This window comes from Schistocerca serialis, chromosome 10 (genome assembly GCF_023864345.2).
Source record: "Schistocerca serialis cubense isolate TAMUIC-IGC-003099 chromosome 10, iqSchSeri2.2, whole genome shotgun sequence".
Lineage (NCBI taxonomy): Eukaryota > Metazoa > Arthropoda > Insecta > Orthoptera > Acrididae > Schistocerca > Schistocerca serialis.
Window position 1 is genome coordinate 248,908,492 of NC_064647.1, and position 12,316 is coordinate 248,920,807.

Below are 12,316 nucleotides of genomic sequence, written 5' to 3' on the forward strand. Positions count from 1 at the left end.
CCCTGCAACTTTGTAACGACATTCACGTAGAAGATATAGTGTTATGACACAGAAAGATTATTTTTGGAACACCTACAATATGTTGTTCTGAGGTGTACATTTAATTCTTTGTAATAATTTACAAGTATGGTCTCGATCTTGTTGTATGATGATGACTAGAACCAATGTGTAATCATAACAATTTTTTGTCTTAGTACATATTCGTCTTTTGATAGAAATATTAATAGATGAAACTGCTGCTTGAACTCATGTTGAAAGGATAAGGTTTATAGAAAATTCAGTAACAGGACTACTCACTACAGTTTCTTTAATAATACAAAAACAATGGCACTTTTTCTTCCTTTCTGGTTGTAACTACAATCAATGATCCAGAGCAATTTTTCTTACTGCGTGCTTTACCTCAGACAGGTCCAGAATCTTCAGAAGAGAGATGTCCTTGCTTGCATGCCAGTCATGCTGTTCTCTCTGAACTAGTAGTGTGCATTGAATGGGTATTCTGGATGGTTTGCCATTCTGTAATTCAAGATTGAAAAACATAAATCACAACAAACTAGCTGAAATGGTTTTATTAATTGGGAGGAGGTAAGACATCCTGAGTTATCAGTGTCTGTCTCTACTCTGCTAGTGTCATCTTGTAAATGTTGGAAAGACTGTACAGTTCACTGCTCCGGTTCTCCAACTGTATATACAGGAGTGCTGAACACTTCCCTTTTAAGTTCCATAGTGCTCAGAGCCATTTGAACACTTCCCTTCTGAGGTGGCCACAGACAGCAAACTCCAAAGGACTGAGGTCAGGTTGTACTGGAGGGCAAGGCATAGGCCCTGCTCAAACTATCCATCTTGGATCATATTAGCACATTAAATGTCTTCTTATGTCAGCAGAAAAAGTGGCGTTGACACGTGATGTGTCTACCATACTCTCCAATAATGGGTAGTGGGTGAAATTTGAGCCCAATTACGTGGGGGACTTGCTCTAAAATTTTATATTCCAAACACATTTTTGTTAACAAGCAGAGTATTTTGTACTAAAGTCAGCTGCAGCTGGTAACTACACATTTGCAGTTATCTCGAAAATGGCCTGTTTGAGGACCTACATGTACTAGAACGTTTTCCTTTCCATTAGCACAAACTTTCACACCTGCTGGCTCTTGCTATTAATTGTGATACATCGTGTGAACAGCAGGTTATCCAGGTATGTACATAATGGGGCAATGTGACGCCAAGATGATCAGAAAGGTCAAGGAACTAGACACCAATTACATGCTTCTGATTATTAAAAGAAAGAAAACTCTTCCAGAGAGGCTCACATTATAAAAATTGTTATACAAAACAGGAACTGAATCAAGTCCAGTCTTTAACCTTGAAAAAATGCACCTCGAGTCAGTGAAAGTGAAGTGCCCAGAAAGAACAGAGGAAACTATATGATGTTTAATTGGGTTGACACAGTACATGGCAGTATTTCAATGATTACATAACTGAGGCAAATTTAAAAAAACTTGGTAGCAAGTGCCCGTTTACAAGTATGTCACGACACCCGCTATGGCCTGATTACACACACTGGTTGTATCCTCTCCTGAGCAAGCTGGCCCACAACTGTTCTGTCTGGTCCTCGGTATCCGGGATACTGACACTGGGATGGAACTGACGTCCGAGCAGATTGCACTGTCCTCAGGAGAAATAGCCTGGGATCTTCCTGGTCACAGAACTACACTTCCCTCTTGAGATTACTGCTCGAACCTAGGCATGTCGAAGGCTTCAATCCGGCCACTCATCAGCCAGGTTGGTGTGGCAGTATAGGACAGCAAAAGGAAAGCCCTAGTTTTAAATCTCAAATTTAAGAAATCATTCATGCAGGAGGATAGTACAAACACACTGAGGTTTGACCACCATGCAGACTCCTGTATGAAGAACATGGTAATAGGCACCTCTGGCCCAGAGAAGCAACTGAAAGTGTTGAAAACAAACAAGTTGCCAAGACTGGATGGAATCCCAATTCGTTTTTACAGAGAGTACTGTGGGTCTCACCCATTGCATTTATCACAAATCTCTCACCCAGTGCAAACCTCCAAGTGACTGGAAACAAGTGCAATTGACTCCTGTATCTAAGGAGCATAAAAGAATGGACCCGCAAAATTACAGACCAATATCTTTAACATCAGTTTTCTACAGACCAGTATCTTTAACATCAGTTTTCTACAGAATTTGACTCCTGTATCTAAGGAGTGTAAAAGAATGGACCCGCAAAATTACAGACAAATATCTTTAACATCAGTTTTCTACAGAATCCTTGAATATATTCTCACTTCAAATATAAAAAAAAATTTCAAAGTGGAAAAGCTTCTGTGCACAAATCAACATGGATTCAGAAACCTTTGCTTGTAGAAAACTCAGCCTTCCCTTTTTTCACATATCCTGCGAACCATGGATGGAGGGCAACAGGCAGATTCCATGTTTCGAGATTTCAGGAAAACATCTGACACAGTGCCCCACTGCAGACTTTTGAGGATATGAGCATATGGAAAAGGTTCCTAGACATGTGATTGCTTCAAACACTTCTTAAATTGTAGAAGTCAGTAAAATGTCCTCGATGGCGAGTCTTCACCAGAGACGAGGGTATCATCGGGAGTGCCCCAGGAAAGTGTGATAGAATCACCCATATTCTCTAAATACATACATTATATGGAGGACAGGGTGAGCAGCAATTTGTGGTTGTTTCCTGATGATGCTGTGATGTACAGGAAGGTGTCAAAGTTGAGTGATTATAGGAGGATACAAGATGACTTAGACAAAATTCTAGTTGGCGTGATGAATGGCAGCTAGCTCTAAGTGTAGAAAAATGAAAGTTAGTGCACGTGAGTAGCAAAAACAATCCTGTAATGTTCTAATAAAGCATTAGTAGTGCACTGCTTGAGAAAGTCATGTCTATTAAAGATCTACACATGATGTTACACTCCATTATGAAATGAAATGGCCAGCCGGGGTGGCCGAGCGGTTCTAGGCACTACAGTCTGGAACCGTGTGACCACTACGGTCACAGGTTTGAGTCCTGCCTCGGGCATGGGTGTGTGTGATGTCCTTAGGTTAGTTAGGTTTAAGTAGTTCTAAGTTCTAGGGGACTGATGACCTCAGAAGTTAACTCCCATAGTGCTCAGAGCATTTGAACCATTTGAAATGAAGACATAAGGATGGTAGTCTGCAAGTTGAATCATTGACTTCAATTTACTGGGGTACTTTTAGAAAAATGTAGTTTATCTGGAAAGGTAGAATGGTAAAGTGACCTGTTCTTGAGTACTGTTTGAGAATTTTGGATCCATACCACATCAGATCAAAGGAAGACATCAAAGCAATTCAGAGGCAGGGTGCTAGATTTGTTACTAATAGGTCTGATTACTGGTAGGCAGGTCTGATTACTGGTAGGTCTGTGAATATTATGGAGGTGTTTTGTGAATTAAAGTGGGAATCGCTGGAGGGAAGACGATGTTCTTATTGTGAAAGACTTTTGAGAATATTTAGAGAATCGGCAGTGAGTGCAGAAACATTCTACTGCCGGCAACACAGATTTGGTGTAAGGATCATGAAGGTAAGGTAAGAGAAATTGGGGATCATATGGGAGACATACAGACAGTTTTCCCCCACTCTATCTGAGATTGCTACAGGATTGGAAATGACTAGTATCAGTAGAAGGTACACTCTGCAATGTACAATATGACTGTTTGCAGATTATATATGTAGATGTAGAAATAGATGTAAACGAACATCATGCAGACAGTTCACAGAGACAAATACCATGTGTAGGTGAGTATTTCATGAGGAAGCAGAAGTGATTTCTCCTTCTAGTGTAATATTTATGAATATTTCTTCTTTTGCTTCTGAACTGCGACTAACTGTTGACAACAAACTTATTATGGGAGTAAATGTGCTATGAGGATGTTGTCAGTACTATGACAAAGTGCTTGTGAACTTCAAACAGAAAAAATAATGCTATTGAATTTTAATTTAATTAGTAAACAAAGTTTTAAGTTTCCAAAAGTGACATGATGTGAATAAGCTGAATTTAGGACTTACTCTGGAATGAAGGCTCGGACTTGCCGCCCAGCTGGTCCCTTATCCAGCTGCTCCAGTGCGTCCATGTCTTCCGCAGACAGCTCAAAGTCGAACACCTGCAAGTTATAAAAAGGGTCGACACAACTCACTAAGTGCTGTTCAGTGTAATAACTAAGCACCACTTTGAGAAAACAGTGTTTGGTCAGAGCACCAACGTGGATGATAACTCGATTTTCTTATGACTTACTGCCAGAGCTGACAATCTCAAGTGGACTTCACTACTGTAGTCTCCAGTCTGACCTCTGCACACTAGAGTAGCTATGTACACTTCAACCTCTTACACTCAGTCTCCCCCTACACGTTTTACTTCGCACACTTCCCTCCATCACCAAAGTGACTGCTCGTTGATGCTTCAGGGCATGTCCTTTTGAATGACCCCATGTCTTCCACAAAGTGTGCCATACATTTCTTTTCTCCTCTGCTTGTTTTAGTGCTTCTTCATTAGTTATCAAATCTACCCATCTAAACTTAAGCATTCATCTGTAGTGCCACATTTCAAAAGCTGTTCTATTCTCCTCTTGTCAGAACTGCTTATCATCCACGTTTCAGATCTGTACAGTGCTACACTCCAGACAAATACTTTGATAAATCACTTTGTAACACTTAGCATACACAGGCATAAAATCCACCATAATTTTGATAATTGACCAGTCTCTCCCAAATTAAATGTATTTAGTCAGACCTGCTTCTTAACTTCTACTTGTTTGAAATGTCATATTGTTCATTTGCCACACAGTTATTTTGGTGCATGACAGCTGCTTTTACTGCTAACTACCATCATCAGACAAGATAGTAGCACTTTATTTAAACTGGTAGTTATTTCACAAAATAGAAGAGCAACTGTAGGCTAGAACAAATAAAATTGTTTTTGATTGTGTTGTGTGATGTTCAAAACTTTTAGTGATATTTACTGCCAGATATGAACACAGTTGCTGGTTGAATAATGTGCTGGGTATGACTGAACACAAGTCTCTGAGTGTAACCTTTAAAATTAAGGTGACATATATCTAAACTGCTATTAGTGATTCTCACAGCAAGTGGAGTGACATAGAGTTTTTCTCTTGAAGAATACTTGATGTCATTTGACTTTTTGGTCATAACAAATATCTCATCATGTGTTCCCTCACATCACCTCCTTAAGTTTTGGTGACTAAAAGCCATTAATCACTCCAATGATTGTTCTTTCTATGCCCAGCCCTTCCTCACTCTGTAGTTACCCTAGCACAGATTGGCACAGTCACCCCACATGTCTTGCTCACTGACGAAAGTGTTTTTCTATGGATCAGAAGTGTAACGGACTATGTCCTTTATAGTGTACTAGGTGTAGAAGTATCAAACCAGAATTTCCCTATAGATGGTGCTAACTGTCAGTGTAGGGCCCATGAGACCGCATCTGCAGTGACATCTGCTTCCTGACGACGAATGTCAGCACACAGTAATCCAAGTTCCATACATCGGTATCTGTTTCAAACCCATAAACATTGCGAGTTTTGTGCCTACAAACTACGATTTGCGGACAGCATTGGTTTTCTGTTATCATTTGAAGAAAACTGCTGCATAATATCATTGAATGCTTGCTGAAGCTTTTGGCAAACATGTTCTTGGGAAAACACAGTGTTTCGAGTGGTTCAAAAAATTCAAAAGTGGTGACTTTGATGTGAGAAATGACGAGCATGAGAAACCACCAACAAAGTTTTGGAGACAATGAATTGCAAGCCTTACTGGATGAAGATGATACTCAAACTCAACAGGAACTCACAGAAAAATGGAATGTTACGCAGAAAGCCATTTCTCTTCAGTTGAAAGCTATGGAAAAGATGCAGAAAGTAGGAAAATGGGTTCCACATGAACTGAATGAAAGATAGCAAGCAAATCGAAAGACCACTTGTGAAATGCTGCTTGGTAGATACAAAAGAAAGTCATTTCTCCATCTAACAGTGGCAAGTGATGAAAAATGGATATATCTTGAGAATCCTAAGTGTTGTAAGTCATGGGTGAAACCAGGCAAACCATCAACATCAACTGCAAGACCAAATCGCTTTGGAAAGAAGACAATGCTCTGTGTTTGGTGGGATCAGAAGAGTATCTTCTGTTAAGAGCTGCTAAAACCTGGTGAAACTGTTAACACTGATCAGTACCAAAAGCAAAAGATCAATTTATATCAAGCATTATGTGAAAAGAGACTGGAATATGGAAAAAGGGAACACAAAGTCATATTGCTCCAAGATAACGGTCCATCATACACAGAAAAACGGTTCAGGGAAATGATGGAGGTATTCATTTGGGAATACTAGGGCATGCAGCTTATTCTCCAGTCTTGGCTCAGTCCAATTATCATCTATTTGCGTCACTGGGATACGCTCTCACTGAACAACACTTCAATTCACATGAAAACGTACGACAATGGGACGTTGACTGATTCGCTTCAAAAGAAGAACTGTTTCTTGGTGTGGCATTCATAGCCTGCCGGAGAGGTGGGAGAAATGTATAAATACCAATGGAGATTATTTTGAACAAAATATTGTTTATCAGTTTCAAACAACAACATGTGTAACCATTGCAGCCAAATTGCAGTTTCAATCTTCTACACCTGGTAAGCAATGAAGCCTCGTATGCTGTATATTTTGCTAAATGGTGACGAACCACAGGAACTGATCCCTAAACAATGGAGCATCAAGTCTGTTCGAAAAATAACGCATAATTTGCATTCTGGCTCGTGTACAATTCTCTGAAGAATGGAAGTTCCAATCAGAGTATTTACTTCAACAACCATTCTTGTTTACCACCTGTGAATGCTAGATCCCCTTCAAGAGTGGGATGAGAATCTATGTACTACGTGCATATACACTGTCTTATCATAAGCATTCGGACACCCATATGCGATGTGGAATTGACCACTAGATGTCACGACAGGTAGACCTGACAGTATAAGAGGATGCACGGAGTGCAGTGTTCTCAGTAGAGAAACAATAACAGAAGAATGGACCAATCAAGAGATCTCAGTCACTTTGAATGTCGGCTAGCTGTTGGATGCCACCTCAGTAACAAATACCTCAGAGCCATTTCAACCCTTCTAAGTCTGCCAAACTTGACTGCTGGTGATGTGACGTGTGTGAGCTGAACCAAGACCGGGCACACCTCATATACTTATGGACAGGGACCGCTGAGCACTGTGGATTGTATCTGTAAAGAATCACATTAAATCAGCAGAAGGAATCACTCATGAGTTCCAAAATACTACCAGCAGTCCACCAAGCACCCTGACTTTGGATAGGGCATTAAAAAGAACGAGGTACAATGATTGAGCAGCTCCTCACAAACCACACATTTCTGCAGTCAGTGACGTGCTGTGCTTCACATGCCATGTAGAGCAATGCACTGGACAGTGGATGACTGTGAGTGAGTGGTTTGGACTGCTGAATCACACTATACCATGTGGCAACCCTAAGCAAGGGTTTGGATTTGGTGAATGCCTGGAGAACATTACCTGCCATCATACGGAGTGCTTACAGTCAAACACGGAGGAGGTGGAATTAGGATATGGGGGTGTTCCCCATGGTTAGAGTGTGATTCCTTTATTGTGCTTCACAAAATGCTAACTGCAGAACAAATGAACACATCTTACAGCACGAGTACTGCATACAGTTGAGTAACAGTTTGGACATGTTATTTGTTTGTATCAGCATGAGAATGCATTCTTTCATAATGTAGTGTCTGTGAGGCAGTCGTATGTGGACAGTAACATTCCTGAAATAGATTATCATGCCCAGAGCCTCAACGTGTCCTCACGGCTTCTTCCCATTCCACATATTGACAGATCATGGGTAGAATCACTGTTTAAGCACTTTGGTGAGCTCTGTAACTAGAGTAATATTGTCATCCTGATCCCTACAGGAGAAATATGTAGGGGGTTGTAAAATATTCCAGGAGCTGTCATTTAAAGTTTATTCTTGAAACTTCATAAGTAGGTATTCTAGGGATGCCTTTGTCTATCTTCATGTACTTTCCAGATCACTTTTTGCTGCATTTATATGCTGATATCACATGAGTCAGACAAACTTGTGACCATTTGTGTTTCCCTTCTCTGTATCTGTTCAATATCCCCTGCCAGTCCTCTCTGGTATGGGTCTCCCATACTTCAGCAATATTCTAGAATGAGTCACACAACTGATTTGTAAGCAATCTCCATTGCAGTGTGATTTTCCTCAGTATTGTACCAATGAATCAAACTCTACCACCTGCTTTACCCACCAATGAACCTACTTAATCATTCCATTTCATATCCCTTCAAAGTGTTACACACAGGTATTTGAATGAGTTGGCCAATTCCAATTGTGACTCACTGATATTGTAGGCACTTTGAAATCTTACAAAAAGATCTGGTTGGACATTCATAAAGTCTTTTTTTTTAGTTAGGGAAACACCAGTGAATATGGGGTGGCAGGAAGCAGCAGCACTTGGTGTTTCTCGGGTGTGACATTAGACAGGGAATCTGTGCATGGTTTGGAATAAAGCGCAGACATTACTCTGCAATTTGGTGTAGCTTGACTGATGTAACTGTTGAGTCTGTGCCACAAATAAATTTTATTTGTTCTCAAGTGTTGAAGCTGGTGAATGGTGTAATTTCCAGCACCAGCTGTTACTGATGAAGGCAAAAAGTAATATTACAATTCTAGTAACAGTATTTAAGGAGACTAATGTAGACTGTATTGTAATAATGAAATCCTGCTCATTCAAGTCAGTGTCTGTTTCTGCCATGTTTTAATGTGTGATGTCACTGGGGTAGTGTGGGTCATACCAAAGTCAGCCACATAAGAAAATCTTTTCTTTGTTTTTAGGTCATGATGCCAAGCTTCAAGAAGAAGACTGCAGTGTGGGTGCAGGGATTTGGTGTGAGACTGCAATGGAGCGAACAGTTTCAAGTGTTTTGGAAAGCGAAATGACTGAAACAGCTGCTGTCAATCAGATCATTCTAAAGTTCCAAGAACTGTATGGCAAAGAAGATTAAAATCAGATGTAGGAAATCAGCAGACATCTATGACAGCTCAGATAGGGCTTTTATGAACATTGTATTTGGAAAACTTAACACTGAAAACAGTTTTTTTTAACTTTTAACTTAAAAAAATTAGGCAAGTGCTGTTGAACTAGCTTCCATTGTGTTAAAGAACCAAAATATTATTGTTCACAGTAAAATCTGTGTTTCTGTTGTACATTTTTATTTTTTTGTTGTATGTTGTTGTATGATCCATACTACCCTACACTTTTATTAATACCCCAAATTGTAAGTCTCACAAAATCTTTTTTTACTATGTGTTGTTTTGGTTAGAAATGTTCAAATAAAGGTTTTATGCAGTTATATCTAACTCCAAAATGACAAGAAAGGTTTTACACCAATTTTAGCTCGAGTGGCCCATAACGACTGATGTTCACCTAATACTTCATTGTAAATAATTGTATCATTTTTAAAAGACTGAGATCACTATAAATACTGTCTCTCAGGTTATTAATATATGACATGAACAACAATGGTGCCAACATACTCCTTGTTGCACACTGCACACTCAAAGTTACTTCTGCATCTGCCGATGACTCTCAATCTGAAATAACACGCTGCATCCTCTTTACCAAGAAATTTCCAGCTCAGGTTGTTTGCTGACCTATTGTTTTCCACAAAGGCTCATCTACAAAAGACATCAATGGGTAACAGTGGCATATTTACTCATATTGTAGCTTCTGATGTGGTACTGTGTTCCCAATAGTTGATTTGGAATCCACATGACTCTCATTTTATTCTACAGCAGTGGCATTAATTCTGGATACTTTGTAGAGACTCGTTGAATGCATTCAGGAGTTTATTTCAGTTGAAACGTACATCATAATTTATTAAAAATTTTCAGGAAACATGCCCTAATGTCCATAATTTGAAACTTTCAGTTAAAATACATAATTTTAATCAAATTTAATTAAAAATCAAACAAAATACTGACAACTCAACAGTTTCAGAGAGTTACAAATTATTTGGCACAAAAGTTGTTGCAATTTGACCACAAGTTCTTAATTACAATGAGGTGAGGACTGTTGCCGGCCAAGTCAGCATGCTAATGTGATGCTCAGTGAACCATGGAGTTTTGACCCTGGCACTGTGATATGGCACACTGCATTGCTGGAACCATGAACCATGGACCTTGCCGTTGGTGGGGAGGCTTGCGTGCCTCAGCGATACAGATAGCCATACCGTAGGTGCAGCCACAACGGAGGGGTATCTGTTGAGAGGCCAGACAAACATGTGGTTCCTGAAGAGGGGCAGCAGCCTTTTCAGTAGTTGCAGGGGCAACAGTCTGGATGATTGACTGATCTGGCCTTGTAACAATAATCAAAACGGCCTTGCTGTGCTGGAACTGCGAACGGCTGAAATCAAGGGGAAACTACAGCGGTAATTTTTCCCGAGGGCATGCAGCTTTACTGTATGATTAAATGATGATGGCGTCCTCTTGGGTAAAATATTCTGGAGGTAAAATAGTCCCCCATTCAGATCTCCGGGCGGGGACTACTCGAGAGGATGTCGTTATCAGGAGAAAGAAAACTGGTGTTCTACAGATTGGAGCGTGGAATGTCAGATCCCTTAATCGGGCAGGTAGGTTAGAAAATTTAAAAAGGGAAATGGATAGGTTGAAGTTAGATATAGTGGGAATTAGTGAAGTTCAGTGGCAGGAGGAACAAGACTTCTGGTCAGGTGACTACAGGATTATAAATACAAAATCAAATAGGGGTATGCAGCAGTAGGTTTAATAATGAATAGGAAAACAGGTATGTGGGTAAGGTACTACAAACAGCATAGTGAACGCATTATTGTGGCCAAGATAGATACGAAGCCCACACCTACTACAGTAGTACAAGTTTATATGCCAACTAGCTCTGCAGATGACGAAGAAATTGAAGAAATGTATGATGAAATAAAAGAAATTATTCAGATTGTGAAGGGAGACGAAAATTTAATAGCCATGGGTGACTGGAAGTCGACTGTAGGAAATGGGAGAGAAGGAAACATAGTAGGTGAATATGGATTGGGGCTAAGAAATGAAAGAGGAAGCCGCCTGGTAGAATTTCGCACAGAGCACAACATAATCATAGTTAATACTCGGTTTAAGAATCATGAAAGAAGATGGAAGAACCCTGGAGATACTAAAAGGTATCAGATAGATTATATAATGGTAAGACAGAGATTTAGGAACCAGGTTTTAAATTGTAAGACATTTCCAGGGGCAGATGTGGACGCTGACCACAATCTATTGGTTATGACCTGTAGATTAAAACTGAAGAAACTGCAAAAAGGTGAGAATTTAAGGAGATGGGACCTGGATAAACTGAAAGAACCAGAGGTTGTACAGAGTTTCAGGGAGAGCACAAGGGAACAATTGACAGGAATGGGGAAAAGAAATACAGTAGAAGAAGAATGGGTAGCTTTGAGGGATGAAGTAGTGAAGGCAGCAGAGGATCAAGTAGGTAAAAAGACGAGGGCTAGTAGAAATTCTTGGGTAACAGAAGAAATATTGAATTTAATTGATGAAAGGAGAAAATATAAAAATGCAGTAAATGAAGCAGGCAAAAAGGAATACAAACATCTCAAAAATGAGATCGACAGGAAGTGCAAAATGGCTAAGCAGGGGTGGCTAGAGGACAAATGTAAGGATGTAGAGGCCTATCTCACTAGGGGTAAGATAGATACTGCCTACAGGAAAATTAAAGAGACCTTTGGAGATAAGAGAACGACTTGTATGAATATCAAGAGCTCAGATGGAAACCCAGTTCTAAGCAAAGAAGGGAAAGCAGAAAGGTGGAAGGAGTATATAGAGGGTCTATACAAGGGCGATGTACTTGAGGACAATATTATGGAAATGGAAGACGATGTAGATGAAGATGAAATGGAAGATATGATACTGCGTGAAGAGTTTGACAGAGCACTGAAAGACCTGAGTCGAAACAAGGCCCCCGGAGTAGACAACATTCCATTGGAACTACTGACAGCCTTGGGAGAGCCAGTCCTGACAAAACTCTACCATCTGGTGAGCAAGATGTATGAAACAGGAGAAATACCCTCATACTTCAAGAAGAATATAATAATTCCAATCCTAAAGAAAGCAGGTGTTGACAGATGTGAAAATTACCGAACTATCAGTTTAATAAGTCATAGCTGCAAAATACTAACACGAAT

At 39.9% G+C, this 12,316-nt stretch overlaps 1 protein-coding gene across 1 annotated transcript in view; it reads right to left on the minus strand.

The window, feature by feature from the left end:
- Window positions 1-388: 388 nt before the first annotated feature.
- The window catches only part of LOC126424727 (1,5-anhydro-D-fructose reductase-like), a 61,225-nt gene continuing 49,297 nt past the window's right edge, over window positions 389-12,316 (minus strand). The window contains exons 6-7 of the mRNA XM_050087447.1: window positions 4,066-4,160; window positions 389-513 (exon numbers count right to left, since the gene is read on the minus strand). Coding sequence (XP_049943404.1) covers window positions 471-513; window positions 4,066-4,160 — 138 coding nt within the window. The 3' untranslated portion in view covers window positions 389-470. The remainder of the gene's footprint in view (window positions 514-4,065; window positions 4,161-12,316) is intronic.